The sequence below is a fragment of the Sesamum indicum genome, linkage group LG10 (genome assembly GCF_000512975.1).
Source record: "Sesamum indicum cultivar Zhongzhi No. 13 linkage group LG10, S_indicum_v1.0, whole genome shotgun sequence".
NCBI classification, from domain to species: domain Eukaryota; kingdom Viridiplantae; phylum Streptophyta; class Magnoliopsida; order Lamiales; family Pedaliaceae; genus Sesamum; species Sesamum indicum.
In genome coordinates, this window is record NC_026154.1 from 14,647,807 (window position 1) to 14,666,942 (window position 19,136).

Consider the following 19,136-nt stretch of genomic DNA (forward strand, 5'->3'; position numbering starts at 1 on the left):
GTATATGTACGTGATAAATTATACGTACGACTACTTATATAGAACAAAAAACAACAACATATCAATTAGTTTCGTATATAATACATTTAAATATACGATCGTGACCCAAAATAATTAATGATACTAATATTTTATTTTTATGCCTCCATCCTTCTAAAAAAATAAATTATTTTCAGGATATTTTATATACTTTTAATTAAAGGATTAAATGCAATTTGCCCTTATAAAATTAAAAAAATTCAAAAAAATCCCTATATATACAAAAAAAGATACGAAAAACCCTCTATGCAAGGAGGCAAAGTGCATCATTTTTCAAATATCAAGGGCTTTTTTTGTATCTTTTTTTTTTATAAGGGATTTTTTGAAAATTTTAAATTTCATAGGGGTAAATTGTATTTAACCATATTTTTAAATATCTTACAATATACTTCCTTTTTCTCTTAAAAAAAAAATAAATCTTCTTTAAGTTAGCATTCAAAGCTGGAAAAGAAAAGGAAAAATAAAAATTGTGCTTTGCATTGTGGAGAATTCCTCCGGTATTAGTTGACTCTGCCATTATAAAAAGCAGCACGCTTTTTGAGCAGCTTCACCAAATAAAGTGCGACTTCTCAAGAATACTTAGGGTTCATATATAGTGTGCAAGGAGCTGAAACTGCCTGGTAATAGCTGCTGTTTAACTCCTAATTTGATTACAACTCTTTATATTAAAAAATATTATGTAAATGATAAAATGTTACGTAATATTTTTAATTTTTTTATTAGAAATAAATATTGTATGATTTTGATTTTGTTGCAGTGACATGAATTTTACTTTAATTGTCGTCTATACCTATACCTATACTAATATAAATAAAAAAGATAATTTTTATTGTGTCAATATTACTTTTAAATTAGTTTTCGAGCTACTTGCTAGATGAAATTCTCCAACGGCCATTGCGAGGGGCAAAGACTGTGCGAATATTAATGACGGTTTGTGAACTACCCGTCGCAAATTTCGTAGTTTGGACCGATTATATTTTATGTATTTTGCGACAAAGATTCCAACGCATTTTAAGGAGGACGATAATTTTGAACATGTTTCATCAATGTAACGGTTAAGGAATGGTCATTTGCGACTGCACTGTCGCAAATGTTCAAGCGTAATTTGGGATGTATTGGCTGTCGAAAATTTCACACGATTTTGCAATCGATTGAATTGTACAACTGTTTGCGACGATAGGTGTGTTAAAAATCAATAGTAATTTTTTTTTAATTTTTCTACTTAATTTAATTGTATTCTTAAATTAGATTACATTATATTTTTAAATTTAATTTTAATTTTTTGTAAAAAATTGAATGGAAGACAATTAAATTAAAAATAGAACGAGTAAATTAAGAAAATGTGCTTTTCGATGAAAAATGTAACAAAATTCAGTACAATTTTATTTTAAAATTAAAAAAATACAAAAACAAATAATCATATTCTAACATGGGCTCCTCCTATTGAAACAGTATTATGCTTCTAGTCAGACATGAACCAACCAACAAGTATAATACACTTATAATATGATTTATTTACAATTTAAGGAGAGTGGTCAATTACATAATAAGTGTATTACACACTACAAAGAATTAATTTATTCTCAATATTATAAATCAATACGGCTAATCTACATTATCTAATATATAGTTCAAACAATTTCTTCCTAAATTCATTAGCAAGTAAATTTTCGTTGCAAAATTCATTACCAAATAGATTTCTTATATTAAATAAAATAGATTAACAACGAGAATTTTACTTATTAATTAGCTCGACGATAATTTTTTTTGGTTGATATTGAAATTATTTTTTTGTACTGCTATGAACAGGTGGAAATTCAGACGCACTTATTACAGTACAAAAAAGTTGACAAAAAAAATAATAAAAAAGAAAAGAAAAGTGAGAATTAAAAAGCATTGACAATATGGAATTATTTTTTACCTAAAAAACTTATCTTGCTTTTTGAGATTTGCATCAAATTGGGAAAATACCCATTCATTAATCCAAGAATTTTTCCAATTAAAGGCCGCCTGAAAACCTGATTAATTTTCCTCTAACATGCAAAATTTACATAATACGCAATCATTATCGATGTGGTGCGGGTTTCTTAAATTATAATAGTGCCCGTTATAACTTAATAACGTAGGTAAGCGTTCCATATGATAATAAATGAGAAATTTGAGTGGCTTATAAGTCCGAAAACCTTCTCTTTCTAACGAAGCGCCTTTTTAGGGCGAAACCGTGAGGCTCATACGAAATCAGAGCGGGCAACACCTTGCGCAACAACAACATAAATCGAGTTGCAAGCCGCCTCACTTAGTAAAATAATGACGAGGTTATCTATGATATTTTGGTCCAGATGAATAAAGTGAGGTTTCATAAATAAGTTTAAAATTATGAGTTCTAGTTTCACCAAAGGGTATTTGTCGCACTTCATATGAGTTTATTGTAATGGATATTCATTTTGATTGTAATATCTATTTATTGTACTGTGAATTTATTGATCGAATTAATATATTTACGAGTTTTTGATATTAATAATGGCGAGGTTATAAACTTGAGACTGATATCCCATGATATGCAGGAATAATTAAGGTTATGAATTATATGTAATTCTATCACATTTGTTTAATTTATATAAATTTGTTTTCTCACTATTAGCTTCAAAATATTCAATGGTATATTAAAATTGTATTAGTTGTATTAAGTGGGGGAAATAATACATTTAGTCTTATAAGTTAGGTACGTTTTATTTTTGATCCCATTCATTATAGGATTAGTATTTTTAATCTCTCAACTTACAAAAATTAACACTTTTGGTCCTCATCTACTTTTTGTCTACAATTTAATGGTGTAGAGTACGTGACTAGCATATGAACGTTAAATATTTTTGGTTAGAGAGAAAATTGATTTGTTTTTCCCAATTAATTGGTAACAATTATTTTCATGATTTGAATAGTACGTCACTTATTGTGTAAAAGTTGTCACCGGCAATAATTAATGATATAAAAATACTGCATAAATTTGTTATTATAAATAATTAGCGACATATGATAGCGAATAATTGTTAGAGTAATTACATTTTGTCATTTGAACTATGCCCATTTGTATACTTTATCATAAAGTTTTTTTTTTTTTGTCAATTTACTATCCTAACTTTATGAAATTTGTACATTGCCATATACGATTGTTATTTTGTTGATTTTCTACTGGAAAAACATCACGTGTTGTGCATATGTGCAAAATACCACATCACATAACTTTTAAATATCACATGTGCACTGCATGTAATTTTTTTTGTTGATAAAAAACTTGATTGAAAGATTATTATAAATGACAATGTGTAAAATTTCGTAAAATTGAGATGGTAAATTGACACAAAAAAAAGTTTAAATTTCGTATAGTATAAAAATAAACATTGAACTTTGATTTAGAGAAAATATTAATATTAAAGGTGGGTTGCAATGGGGAGTGGGTAGTTGTGGCTGTTAGCACAAACGTGTACTCCATTCATATCAATTAGCTGCAAATTCAGCTTTCACCACTATTCATATATATAAAAACTTCTTGTCAGAATTTGGTTTGTCGAATTAAATTAATCATAGAATAAATGTATCACATTTGTCATATAATTGGTTACTTTTTCTACTACATATTAATTACACGATAAGTGTATTACACTAATTATATAATTAATTTAGATTTGATCGGACCAAATTCAGATTAAAATTCCATATATATATATATCAAAATTAAAGCATTATCATAACAATTTGACATGGTACAAAGATTTGGAATATGGACTGCAATTTTAGCTATAATGGTACCAATACTTCATCACTTTATTGCTTACACTTATCAACCCATCCACAATTCTATTTAAGTGGTGTACAAATAGATAACATGAAAATTAATTTGCTTTGGTATGGAAGTCCAACAATTCTTATTATTTTTCCAGGTACATCTCATCCACCTTTCATAAAATTTTATATTTTTTTATATATATTATTTTATTATTTCAGACCTCAATATAAGTAATTTAGTATTTGAGTAAGAGAGCTTCTTCCTACATTAATTTTTTATCATAGATTTTAATTAAATTAATAACTATTAATATTTATTATTTTTTTAAAAAAAGGTCCACATACGTTCGTTTCACCACTTAAACCAAGCTTTGTTGGCTTCTTTTGAAAATGGCAACAATGTAGGTATGGAGAGGAAACCTAAACCTATCGCGTCCTACTCTGTGATAATCACAAGCCTCCCTTCCCCTTCCCCTTCCCCTCCCCCAACCCTGTAAGATTCATGAAAACTACCTTCGTGCCCGACTTGGAGCCCATTTAATCAACTTTGATCTACCGGATCTATTGTCATACATATTGATTAGTCATCTGAACGTACATTACTGAAATTCTAAAAAATTGTGAGCATTATCTCACATACATTAATTTGTAGTAACTTATTATTTTCTTGGATTTTATAACTTAATTCTTTTTAAATACAACATCGAATTATTATTCGAAATTTTGAGGTAATGATAAATTATTAATTGTATAAGAAAAAGAAATTATGGATATATATATATATATTGACGGATAACATAACATCAATAATGCGAAACTATAATTAGTAACAATTCAAAATTACCACTTTTTACATTTATAGTCGCATATGTATATAAGTTGGAAATTTGTGTAAGGCACATTGCAATGGAACGCTTTTACCCTTTGTACACAGTTAGAGAGCTTCTTCCTATCTGCGTTTCCTTCTTCCTTTATTTCTGTTTTTGGGTTGGGAAACAAATAGCACTTTTTTGTGCACGTCCTCGTCCACCAATTACACGATAAGTATAATTATGATTGATAGATACATAATTCAAAAAGTATAATCAAACACATAATATATACAGTTCTATTTACTATAATATTGGTTCGATTTGATTAAATTTGATTTAGATCATAACTTTTCCTAAAAAATTACGAAAAAAGCAGATACAATCTTTACATAAACAAGAAAACAAAGAAGAATTATATTTGTTAAGATATCATTTTTCCGCATCTAACAAGTATTTATGCGCATCTACGAGATGCCATGAGATCGATGTCGTTATGTAAAGAGGCACCCCTTTCCATTAAGATCGATGTTCTAAATTCTCCGAAATTTTCCAATTAAAAATATTCAACGGTCCATATGAATTCAACAATAAAAGTACTAATGGAAGCCGTTCGGGTCTTGTATTCTACTTTATGTATACATGCCACGGGTATAATTACACACAGTATTTATACATATCTAAGGAAACATAGAATACAAGGAGAATATTCGTATAGAATATCGATTTGAACTAGAAACCTGTACTATTATAAATGCCTTTTTTCCAATATATACGTAAAATGATGTCATAAAGTGAAATACTGATATCACCTCGCATAGTTTCATCCTTCTGAACTAATATATATCACCTGAAAGTTGTGAATTATATGAAATTGACTATGCAGTAAGGGCTTTGAGATCCCGAAATTACATAACCAGGGTATACGATCGGAATTAACGACCAATTATTTCACAGACATCCTATCATAGTAAACACGCAAACGAAACGATTAATGTTGTTTTAGTAGAACGGAATTCAAACAGGGATTTGGCCCTGTATTTCTCATCTCCGCAATGGTACATCTTGCCTCACCGAGATAATGGCAGTCCATGATTTTAATTGACCAGAACTTCACTTTAGAAACGCCCGTTAGCTTCAAGTCCTGCCAATGATGGAAAAGATCATGATTGCAGGCACAGCAAGAACAAGAATCATAGTACAATCCAGGTGTCAAACACGTGCATATGGTGGTTATTATCAATGTGAAAAAAGATGTATTGTTTCCGAGTTCTGACCCTAAGTTTCTTGAGGATTTGAATGTGTATGTTTGCCATCTAGTCCGCATGTGAGATAGCAGATGTAAATTTACCATCTTGACAAGCTAGGCAACAAAATCATTTGCAATTACAAGAAACAGCTTGAATTTCCTCATACATGGTATGATCAAACTTCTGTACCTGCATCACCTTGTAATTACCAGATAAATCGACTAACTTTAGAAGGGCACAGATGGTGGTAAGGAAAAACAAGATGGAAATTTATATTCTCATTTTCCTATTGTTTGGGGATGAAATAGTTTCCCAACCTTGTTAGCTGTGGTGGGAGGAAACTAGGATTAAAACAGATTCTTTACCACATTTTAGACAAAATATTAGTTAAAAGATAACAAGCAACAGAATTTCGTTCCATCTTCCACCAATATCCTAGCTGTAGAAACTATACAAGATTGATATCTTTAGAATTGTTTTGTTTCTTCCGCTCAACCTTCCGTACACCGTTGGCAAATCCAGTGTTTTGGTAAAGGGGAACTAGGTGGACGGGAAGATAGAAAAGACACAGAAATTTATTTTTCACTGTTAGTTTGGAAACCGGGATTGCTCATAATTATGAGTAACACTTGAGGCATAACTATATTTACATAAAATCCCTGCTCAGAAAGTGTGTGACTGATCATGTTTCCTATTTCCTCCATACACATACACAAGAAACGAAAACAACTTTGCTTCAAACAAAATGCAAAGTCAAATAGATGAGTAGCTTAAGTTGAACTTCATGTTTCTCAAACTTAAATCTACAATAAATCAAGTCAAGAACAGTTGAAACGAGCTTTTACACAGGGTTAATTCCAGATGAACTAATCGTGACAACGACAATGCGCATATGAGCTGAGTTTTTGCATCAATTCGGATTTGTTCACTTTCAAAAGAACAAAGATCGATCCGTTCTACATATTCCCATCACTATTCTCTTTCAGGCACTCCTATTTCCCTCTCCACCCACAAAAGTCACACACATCTCAAGCATAAATCAAGAGAAACAAAAATGTCAACTTGCACTATCCCCCTCCTAGAGTAGTGCTTTCTATTGTCCGTATGAAATGATACACTATGAACCACTAAACGGAAATATGACAAATCCCACTATGTAGCATGGGACAAGCTCTTATCTACATCTAGTCATATTTCTTATACTTGATTATATTGTAAAATTCTAGCCAACGAATCCAGCCAGACCTGAACCAAACCAATCGCACAAGGGTGATTTGTGCACAGGTCATGAAGAATTACTAATCACATGAGAATTACGGCGTATTAGACTTGCTATGACCAGGTCTACTTAAGAAACTTTCCCAATTATCAGTTACCACTAACAGCAAGAACTGCCAATATTAGCATACATACTGAATCAAGACAATCTTGCAGCACAAAATATTTATCACAAAGAGTGGAAATCGGGAACAATACCTGGACTGCACCTAATCTGGCACTTGCGATCGCAGCGAGCAGTAAGCCTAGCTGATAATTCCCCAAAAAAAAGTAAAAATCAGAAATCACAAGGGCAAAGAAAACCCACCAAAAATCATGAACCAAAAAGGGAAATGAGGAAGAGTAGAGAGTAATTTACGATCAGGTTGGACGCAGGCAGTAGAACAGCCGTCGTAACAGTCGGAAGCGTCGGACTTAACAGAGTCCATATTTGCTGAAATTAACAAAAGAACCATGGTTAACACTATCACCATCTTCTTCTCCATTTCTCCTCAATCCTTCCTTCCTTCAGTTTGCTGCTTCTGTATTTGTCGCAAATGCCTTTTGTAGACATACCCGACGCCGCAAGATTTGACGGCTTTTTGAAAATTTGACTGCATTAACGGGAAACCGCGGCGGACGCCGACAGCCACCAGTTCTGAACATGGTGGGACTGGGGCATTAGGAAAAGGATAATATTAAAAATAAAAATGCTTATTCCTTATTTATATATAAATATTAAAAAAGCAATTTTTTTTTAATTTATTTATTCTTTTAACAGCAAATTTTATTCTCTCCAAAAAATTAAAGTAAATATATTTCTCTTAAAAAAAAAGAAATTAAAGTAAATATATTTCAATTTATTGTTATTTGTATGTTATTATAAATAAAAATAAAAAATATGTTATCTTTCAAAATATTTATTTATTGTGAGAAAAAGAAAATACAATGAGTTTTGCCTTATATTGTGTTTGAAAATACGTATTTGTAGCTAAAATTTTCAAATTTATAATAATAAATCAGTAAAATTTTCCGTCCTGTGTGTAAATATATATTTGTTGTACTTTGATCCTTTATCTTTTGAACAAACGCATTTAATTGAAAATTTTTGCGTAATGGTCGCTCGCAGAAAATACTAATGTAATAAGAATAGAATAAAACGAAATTTTTCACAAGAAAACCACACATTCTCATTTTTCAAACCGGAGTTTGGATAATTATATATCTGATCAAATGATTTGAAACCGTTTAATTTTTATTTTAAATTATTTTTAATACCATATATATACGTAATCATTTGAAATTCTATTCTCAACTAATTCGGACAAATTTAAATCCATTCCCAAAACAAAGTCTTGGAAAGATTCAATATATACAGACCATGTTCTAAGACACAGGCGGTGTTCTGTAAAAACAATATATATATTTATATACACATACCACGTGAAAGAATAAAGTGTAATTTACTTTTTTTGTAATTTAAATTACAAGGGTTAAATTGTATTTTATTTTTTTATAGAGATTTTTTTGTATTTCTTTATTAACACAAGGGATAAATTGTATTTAATCCAATTTACAACAGAAAAATTCAATTCGATCATTGATTGGCTCGCAAGGGACTGCAATGTGTTGTACGGAAAATCTAAAAATTTACATTAAATGTTACATGACTACTATTCTATTAATTTTTTTTGTCCATTTAAATCAGTTTGAAAAAAGGGTTACCTAAATCTAGTTTCTTTGGTTTTTTTTTTTAATAGAAAATCTAATATCATTTACGATTATGGGTATATGTAAAGACCACCTAGAATTTCGGAGCTAGCATGAGAATCCCTTTTGTCTTCTTCTCTTTCCTCCTCCGCGTCCGCCTCCTTTTCAGCGGCATGTCGACGGCCACTTGATGCTCTTGATTTTCCGGCATCAGCTGGGACACCTTCTTCAATTCCTTGCCTTTTCCCCATAACACAACGTATAGTCCGCCCACGATCAGTATGGCCCCCAGCACCCTGCACCAACCATTATATTTATCGTGTAATTGATTCACATCTGAATAGTCTCGATCCAAACTAGAATGACCCAATTTGACTCCATACATTAAAAGACGAAATTATACTTTTAGTCCCATAGAATATAATGAAGTTACACACTTTTAACATTTTACTTTAGGAGATTTTCAAAATGGTATCAAAATTTAAAAAAATTAACACATTTAATCTTATATTTTATCGGTTTTCAAAGTAGTTCTAAAATTAGAAAAAACTCGACACATTTATTCCCATAAATCCTGTAAATTAAGCAGAATGCTTAATGTATTGAATTTTCTCAATTTTAAAAACTTTTTGAAAATTTTGTAATATAAGGGACTAAAAATTTTGAACCCTCTACATATTTTGAACTCGGACTAAAAGTGTAATTTTGGCAAGAAAGTAGTGATTGATACTTGGATTTAACATACATTCCAAGATGAAGCTTCTCTTCCAAGAACAAAGATCCAGCAATGGCCACAATGACAAGCATCAGCGGGTTGAATATCGACACGAACAGCGGCCCTCTCATCCGCACACACCAGGCTACCAGGGTAAACATCAGTCCTGACCCGACAACCCCCTGTCCAAATTTCAGCAAAGAAATCAGATCAACACTAAATTACCTCGTACGAACTATAAGTCTGATGATCACATGCATGCATGGATAAAGAATGTAATAAAGACACTATATATCAAAATAATTTATAACACCTACAGCAACAGCTACTGTAAGAAGCCTTATATCCCACCCAAGAATCCAGTTGCTCCAATCCCTCTCCATGCAAAGAGCAAACGCGACGCTCTGAAGCGATCCCCACACCGTCATCATGGCCGTGATGGAATAAGGGCACGGGTAGTGCTCCGAGGCCTTAGCCTGCTCAAAAAGAGATTAAAACCATGTATCGTTTTCTCCATGTTTGGAAATCAAACTATGAATGTAAGAAAAACGTTTGTTTATCAGACACCTGAACGATCAGCCAGAGTGAGTAGCAGACACAACTAGCCAGGGCTAGAAAGGCACCCAAAACGAGGTTATGACCGGGCACGTGGCTCTGCTCAGCTTGATGATGTGTCTTGGTCATTTCGAGGAGGTTTATGTTTGTGTTCCAAAGATTGAGCTCTGGGCCTTTGTATAATGTGAGGAGCATCGCTCCGCCTATGCCCATTATGGTACCAAGAACCTTTGCTTTACCTGCCGATGTGTTGAAGCCCAGTCGTTCTAACCTGAATTATTAATGTATATGTAAGAAAGTTTGAGAAAATTAATGAAAAATGATGATGATGATGAGACAAAGATTTTAATATTGTAATTGCATGCCTTAAGCAAATGGCAACGAGGAATGTAATGGCTGGAATGAGATTGGTCATGGCAGAGGCAAAAGTTGCAGAAGTGAGAGAGAGGCTCTTCAAGTATAGGTTTTGGCCCAGTGATCCCCTGTAAATTTGATCAGGAAGAACTGGTTTAGTACACAAAAAGCCCTTGAAATTAGAGAAACAATCCAAATATTAATTATCATGGATTAAAATTAAACTTATAGGAAAAAAGGAGATTATATTTTTAATCTCATATAATAGAGAATTCAACACTTTTTGTTCTTTACTTTACATTAATTTTTAAAATGGTTCCAAGGAAATCTCATCCCGTGAAGTAGAGAACTAAATTTTTTCAATTTTTTGGACCAATTTGGAAATTCTGTGAAGATAGAGACCGAATGTGTCTAATTTTTTTTTTAATTTTGAAAATTGCGTAAAATATATGACTAAATGTAATAAACTCGCCATTCTATGGGACTAAAAATATAATTTTGTCAGAATTAAAATTATACGTATTTATATTTGATAGAAATTTATATTTGTATGTGTAACCCATGAAATAAATAAATACCCTAAACTTGAAATTTAGTTTTCAAGTTAAAAAATTCGAAATTCCTGATGAAATCAACAAATTCTTGCATTATAAATTGAGGAAATTATACAAAAACTCCATCCCAAAAATTATTTTTTTATATTCAAATAATTTCATAAATTTTCTTTTCTCTATCTACAGAAGTTTCCAAAAGTTGTTTTTTTGCAGACATATATACTAAAGGTGAATTTCTCATTTAATTTCAAACAATCAACAAATGAATCACTTCAAGAAAATATGTCAAATTAAATAGGGCAAAAGACAATTTTCGTCCCACAGCTATAGGCCATTTTCGTTTTAATCCCGTAAGTATCTAGGGTTTCAATTTGGTCCCGTAAAACTGAAAAATTCGCAATTTTAGTCCAAATTTCGCCGGAAAATTTTGTGGGTCGCCGGAAAAAGTCACATGCGATGCATGTGACTTTTAAAATTGGGGGCTCGATCTTGATTGGCTGGAGAAGCTGATGTGGCGCATATGTGGCGCATACGTGGAAATTAAAAAAAAAAAACGACGAAAATCGAGCTCGCGACCGTCGGCAAAGGCGGAGGATGGCTTTCGTCAAATCTTTGCACAGAGGTGACGAGCAGGTGGTTCGTTCGGACGAAGGAGAATACGCCGGCGGAAGGTGCAGTCGCGGCGGACGATGATTGAGATCTTCAAAACGATGGATCTTTGCACCTAGTTGATGAAAATGGATGAGACTAGTCCCATTAAAACCGCAGTGAGGAGACGAATCCAATGGTACCAATCCGCGATCGTGGGTCGTCCTGTCGCCGGCGAATCGACAGTAATTGTCCGCGGCGGTCAATTTCAAAGCCCAGTCGCTGTCGTGGTGGGATCTCAAAATTGGTTGAGGGGTTTTGTTCTCCTTGATGTGGGGAATCGAATGGTATATGTGGTGGCCAGAAATTCCAAGTAACGGCGGCGGAATTGAAGAGAGAAGGTGGCGGCGACTGGCGGGCGATTTTTAATCCACATCAGTCGTTTTTTTTTTTTTTTAATTTTCACATATGCGCCACATCAGCTTCTCCAGCCAATCAGGATCGAGCCCCCAATTTTAAAAGTCACATGCATCGCATGTGACCTTTTCCGACGACCCACAAAATTTTTCGGCGAAATTTGGACTGAAATTGCGAATTTTTCAGTTTTACGGGATCAAATTGAAACCCTAGATACTTACGGGACTAAAACGAAAATGGCACCTCAATATAATTTTATATATTTCAAATTTCTTTAACTAATTTCTTAATTAAGATGAAGCCAAGCAAGATGGAGCCAAGAAAAAATTAATAAAATAAAAGTAACTATAATTAATATTTAATGGTAGATATATATATATATATGTGTGTGTGTGTGTGTGTGAGATTGTAAGAGTCACCTGTCGATCGTCACCAAAACTGCAGTTACAAAGGTACAATTTACACGGCAATAATTAAATTCCAACCACATTTCACACACTTAGCCAAATTTTTGTGGATCAACACTCTTCATCTTCAAAAGGGTCACTTTTCTATATACGAATCTGTATGTAAAGCTTTTGAGGGGTGGGGGGGGGGGGGGGGGGGGGGGGGGGGGGTACGTAGAGAACTTACCCGAACAAACCACAAAGAAAGCCATAGAACCCTATCTTCCATGTCAACTTGGGCCTCTTTTTCCTAAACCATCAAACAAAAAGCATTCAAGAAAAGTTAATTCTATTTTGAACAGGTTTCATTTCATTTAAAATATACAAGAATCGTACGGAAAGCCGATTCTTGAATTTTCTTGCATGCAAATTAGAGAAAAAAGGGGGGGAAATTAAAACTCAACCTTTCGACAAAAAATGCAATAGGAAGAATAAAAGCAGCACCAAACATAAATCTGTAGCCCACCAAGATGGGGAGACGCATGCCGTCATTTGCAGCAAGTTTATATCCGACATTGACGACTGCGATTATGGCTTTAACCATTACCATAATCAGAGTCGGCTTCAGCCCGTGTAGATTATTGCAAATCTTTGCCCCTGCATCCATCTTTCTTTCTTCAATCTCTCTCCTCAAGACTCAGAGAGATAGAGAGAGAGTATGAAGAAGAAGAAGAAGAAGGAATTAATAATATCTTTCTTCAATCTCTCTCCCCTCAAGACTCTGATCAATCTTTAACAGAAGACACTGCGCGATCTGTGTCTGCTTTAATTATAGTCAAGAACAGAAGAATTATTCTAGAGAGAGAAGACAGTGAAGAATCAGTAGTAATTGTATGTTGCCTCAGTCTCTCCGCAAGACTGACTGATCTGCAGACAGTTCTGCATGCGTGTCTGTGTCTGTGTTCTGTGTCTTCTTTAAATACAGAGAAGAAGGGAAGAATTAATCTAGAGAGAGAGAGTGAGAGAAGAAGAAGAAAACAAGAAGGTGTATATCTAGCGTAAGTTGTTGCTTGTCATTCAAGAATAGGGATCGGGAGGGGTTTTTTCATATGAACAGGAAAAGTTCAAAGTAGGTATATACACATGCATGTATTAATAGAGAGAGAGAGAGAGAGGGATTTTGTGCTGGTCTAGTGCCGCTCTTGTTCCTCAATCTTGAAAAACAACATTTATAGAGAGAGAGAGAGAGTATTCTTGCAAAATCTGAGAGAGAGAGTGTCTGCGTGTATTCTTGCAAAGTTAGAGAGAGAGAGAAAGGCAATGTTTGGATTCATGTTTTTAATATTTTAATATTAACTTCATAATATATATATATAGTAAAAACATAATAATACGATTATGGATATTGAATAATTTATCCATATCTTATTATAATATATAGTACGTAATTCTCAACAATTCTAACTTAATTGTACATAACTATTGATAGTATTAAATTTTGTAAAAAATATTATTTGATAAAAATAAAAATAAAAATTAAAAGTTACCCGTTGACTCTTTTTTTTTTTATATATATTTGATGTGGGATTAAGAAGAAGTGCTAGGAAAATATAAAAAATGCCCTTCATTAAGGCCGTTTTAGTCATTTAAGCAAGGATCCGCGCATTTTCCATCGGTTGGATCGAAAGGACCGGACCCGGGTCTGTCTGCCCTTAAAGACCCGGACAATTGTAGCCGTCCAATTATGGACGCCGGCCAGTAGGATGTGACCACGTGGCTGGTCAATGCTACCTTGTTGTACCCTATATATAGACCCAAAACGCCGCAATTAAAGGTAACTGTTCTACATTTATTGAGATCGAACCTTGTGATCGCACACTTTTCTCTCGATCAACCTAACTTGAGTGTCGGAGGGTCATTGTCGAGGACGTGACCGACGAGCTCATTGTTCTTGTCTTATTCTCAGGGAACTCAAAATCTGATCTCGGAGGAGTTAGCTATCTGTGACGAGTTCGTGTCTCGAGATCGTTGAATTCGAGCCGGATCAATATTTTTTGTGTAGGAAATAGTTCTGCTTTTTTTTTTTTCTTTCTTTTTATTTGGTAAATTTGCATAATCCTAAAATATTTTTAAATACTCACTAATTAACCTTTTTCATTAAAATCTTGATAATAAATTAAAATTCCTCATTATAAATAGTAATTATTTCAAACAATGTGAACCTTAGAATTGCGTACGTCGTTTGAGTCCTAATGAAACTTATGACGTTAGCACTTGCATACATATGAGGTCAAAATTGTTGACCTTAGTTGGTATTAATTGTGTAAGATTTCTGTGAACCAAAACCCTAAATCATGTGATTTTTTTAAAAAAATTGTCCCTTGATTTCAACACATTTTCTTGATGATTGACAGATCTTCTGTTGGAAATAAATTTTAAAATTTTCATATTTTTTAAAATACTGTCATTATTTTATTATTTCATAATTTTCAATAATGACCCATTATGTTGCGAGTTGATTATCGTATTCATTATATGATCATTGGACTTTTAATATTTATTTTATGACCCGTCACTAGAAAAAATATAATTTTTCACTATGGTTAATAACCATGATAATAAAAGGTTATAGTGGATACTTATTAATCACGATTGCTCAATAGCCATTGGCATTATTTCTACAAACAAGGCCAGAACATTTACTATAGTTAAAAAATTATAACAAATATTTTGATCATAAAAAAATCTATGGTGATTGTTGGTCAAAAGTTAGTTTTTGTATCGATTTTGTTTGATTATAGTAGATAGTATTGTTCTATTATGATATTTAAGTCCTAGTAATTTATAGCATGGGGAATAATTATTTTTTTTTTCTGTAGTGCCTCTTATCGCGATTTATGATTTGATTTGTAATCATATTTATTTTCAATTTATAATATGATTTAATAGGGCCATTATTTCATATATATATATATATATGTCATATATTTTAATCTATATAAAGAGGTCATTTGAGGTGTTTGGAAAAGTAAGACGACTAGATACTTTATTCTTATTCTTACAAGTATTTGAGTATTTTGGTAATGTGACTGTTGATTGATTGGTCTCTTTATGGTTGTGCATATGGGATGAGACATTGTTGAAAACTAATATGATTCTACCGCGAAGTTATGGTTACCCATTAATACTTACACGTAAGGAGACAAGAATGATTTTGGGACAACGACAAATATCCATATGTGCAACTATTCTAATTATCAAGATTTGTGACATTACTATATGAATTCTGATAATTTATTGTATTGATATTTATATTTGAGAGAATATAAATACGAATGACACAATATCCACAATACTTTCTGCTGGCATCGAGCTCATATGATGTGAAAAATAATAGGATAAAGCTTATACCTAGTAAACATTTGTAAGAATTTTAGGGATATCTGAACATCCACTAACCAATTTTCGATTTTCTTAAAATCTGCTCTCTAGCACTCTTTTCGATATTTTTGACATTCTCTACACGATATTAAGCTTGTTACGTTTATGTTTTTATTTAAATTATCTTATTTTACTCTTTAAAATACCTTATTAATTTAAATATCAAAATCCATAAAAAAATCCTTCGATCTGTATGGTACTACGTACGAATGGGATTCCATAACCAATAGAAATGTGATGGTTCACCAATTATCCTCTTTTCAATTATAAAAGAATAATATGAATTCCATAAATATAAAATGGATTATTATAAACTCAAAACATACAATTAAAATAAAATAAAATGAAATGAAACTTTGGAATTAGAGAGCATAAGTAGAAAATTAAGGAGTAAAAGATAAAGGCCGAAAATAGGTATGGAAAAACTGACGGCCGTGCATCTCATGATCGAACCATTCAATCACGAGATGATAAAGCTCCGCCACACAATTTCCATCCGGAACTTTTATCTTTTTCTTTTTTTTCAGAATTAATTAATTTATTGAACCCATTCTTTTTAATTTATTACGTATTTTCTTTTTTTAAATAAAGAAGGATTAATCCAACATAGACCTTATTTGAAAATGATGAATTATATTTTCTCCAAAAATAATATTATAAAATTACACTTACACACCATTCGAGAGTTCATTGTTTATGTATACCCGACTCCCTTACACTAGGGTTTGAATGAAAAATGTCAATATTAAAAAAAGATTATAATAAATATTTAATTTTATCCATTATTTAATTTTATGTAATAATTTTTTACTAATAAGGCGAAAAATATAATAATATTAACATCACTTTATATATATAGATATATAAATATATAACATTTATTTCTTTATTGGATGGCTAACATTTGTCCCAAAATCTGTCCCAAATTGGAAAGGTTTTGGGACGACGTCAGACGGATTTGGGACGAAAAGTTTGCTCTAGTACTCACTGTCCCAAAATAACAAGGTCATCCCAAAAAGGAACAAAAAATAGTAACTGTTTGAAACCATCCCAAATGTTGCTAATTTTAAATTTTAATATTTTTGTTTTGAAAATAGAATTGTGAATTATACATTGAATTTAAATTATTTTGGCTAATTTTAATTTCTTTCTTATAAAAATATTGTCTTCAATCATAATTTTAATACAGTAAAATTTCCTCTAACAAAAAATATAAAAATAAAAAAAGAAAATTATTTCTTTAAAGGTTAACTAAAAAAAGGGATGATATTCGGGATGACACTCTGTCCCAAATAAAAAAGAAAATACGTTCGAAACGCCGTCCCAAAAATTGTTCAAAAAATACTACGTCCGATTTAAAAGTTAAGTCCCAAACCATCTGTAAGTATGTTCCAAATTTATATTTTACTTATTCAACTCAAATAAAAAAAGAAAATATGTCCCACAAGTTATTCTAGACACCATCCCAAACCATCCATGAGGCTGTCCCAAATTTGTAGTTCAATTATTCGTACTTTGGGTGGATTTTGGAACGGTTTTTATAGCTTGTCCCAAATTTCATCCTAAATTGTAGGACAACTTCAACAAATTGTCCCAAAATCATCCGAAATATTTTTCGACGAGTGTTTTCAGATGGATATTGTGGCGTCCCAAACCTAATAAGATTTTTTCTTTTTGTAGTGAGTATAAAAATATATATGAGAACATTAAATGGGGGGCAAAACTGAAAAATTATGTCAGTTTCTTTTGTTGAAATTATCAGTTTTTGTCTAAATCTTGACGAAAGGGGGTTATGTAAAAAAAAAAAAAAGAATTTCTGAAAAAGTGTAAGTCCAATTTCAAAACTTCTTTTGAAAAAATTAGGACCTTCATAAGACATGCAAGTTAGGTAAACATGGAGAATCCCAACATTGAATTGGACTATGTGTAGCTAAATTTGTCTTTGATTTAAAACTTTATTAATAATTAAGAAAGAAATGATTTTCCGTCTCTAAATTTGTCTCTAGATTTCTTTTTAAGGTTTTTAGACTTTATCTTTTTTGCAGTAAATAATGAAAATTACTATTACAACAAAGCAAGATATAGTTAGTAGTTATCCAAATTCAAAAATTGATGCGATCAACATTATTTTTCTTTTATATATATAAGTCAAAATCGAATACTTTACAACTTAAATACTCATAGTATTGAACAAATACGACGTCCACACTATATATGTTAAAGTACAAAAATACACTTCGATCTTAAAAGACTTAGCTGTTTCCAAACAAAGATAGGTCGATTACTAGTCTAACCCAATGATGTCACCATTGTGATTAGCTGTTCGAGTTATTGAGAATCCACGGCTAACAATGAAGAATATAAATTGACGTAACGTATTAAATGACCACCAACTATCAGTATCCCTCACCCCACCATTCTCGGAGAAAAATTGTATTTTGGTCTCATAAGATAAATGGTGTTACATTTTTTATCTCACACCTCATGAGTTACTATATTTGGTCTCATGTGTTACATTTTGATCATTTTTTTTAATTATACACCAATCACAACATAAGTGTATTACATTAGTCATATAATTAGTTCAAATTTGACCAAACACGACCTAGGTTAGAATTTTCCAATAGGGAATTAATGCTGGTTTTTTTTGTTCTTTCAACTTGAAAGTTAATTGATTCTTGTATTTTTTATAAATTAGTTCTGTAATACTCTCATTATTAAATTGGGCACATGAGAAATTTAGTAACTTCAAATGGGTGAAATGCATTTTGCCCCATTTGTTATTTTTAATGTTAAAAAAATTCCCCTATAATAAAATAATTGCAAAAAATCCCTTATGATACAAAAAATGTAGAATAAAACCCCTCTTGGATAAAAGTGTTAGGAAATGGATCGGGTTAAGATGGATAACAGGTGGAATATGAAGGCGATAAAAGACACACGAATTTGTTAACCCAGTTTGGATATAAATCCTACGTCTGGGGGCGATACCAAGCCAGGAGAAAACACTCAAAGAGGAGGAAAATTGAGGAGTACAACACACACACACTTGTATGCAAGTCTTCACCACACGTGAAAAACAACACTCACCCTCGTCTCAACTCTTTCTTTTCTCTCTACTCTATTCTACTCTGCTCTGCAAAACAATGCTAATAAGAGTAGAATATATATAGCCATGACTTATCCTTTTTCCAACTCAACTTGGGATTTCTAAGTTGAATCGGGTTATCCTTCTCCAACTCAACTTTGAATCGGGTTATCCTTCTCCAACTCAACTT

The 19,136-nt window shown here is 32.0% G+C and overlaps 1 protein-coding gene and 1 long non-coding RNA gene across 2 annotated transcripts; both read right to left on the bottom strand.

The window, feature by feature from the left end:
* Window positions 5,401–7,351, bottom strand: LOC110012707. Its single transcript, XR_002287914.1, has 2 exons — window positions 5,909–7,351; window positions 5,401–5,775 (listed from the first exon to the last, which is right to left on the bottom strand). It is a non-coding gene; the product is annotated as an uncharacterized LOC110012707 (long non-coding RNA).
* Window positions 8,943–13,594, bottom strand: LOC105172817 (WAT1-related protein At1g68170-like). The gene is made up of 7 exons (XM_020697417.1): window positions 12,882–13,594; window positions 12,665–12,727; window positions 10,484–10,600; window positions 10,131–10,389; window positions 9,881–10,039; window positions 9,594–9,745; window positions 8,943–9,144 (listed from the first exon to the last, which is right to left on the bottom strand). The coding sequence occupies exons 1-7, from the start codon at window positions 13,082–13,084 to the stop codon at window positions 8,943–8,945; spliced, it is 1,155 nt and encodes a 384-aa protein (XP_020553076.1). The 5' UTR covers window positions 13,085–13,594.

Excerpts from the sequence above, each read along its gene's own strand:
- LOC105172817 (XM_020697417.1), bottom strand. The coding sequence starts at position 13,084 with ATGGATGCAGGGGCAAAGATTTGCAATAATCTACACGGGCTGAAGCCG. Across the intron at positions 10,040-10,130 it reads CACTCTGGCTGATCGTTCAG|GCTAAGGCCTCGGAGCACTA; the intron begins GTGTCTGATAAA and ends CTTTTTGAGCAG. Across the intron at positions 9,746-9,880 it reads TTCTTACAGTAGCTGTTGCT|GGGGTTGTCGGGTCAGGACT; the intron begins GTAGGTGTTATA and ends AAATTTGGACAG.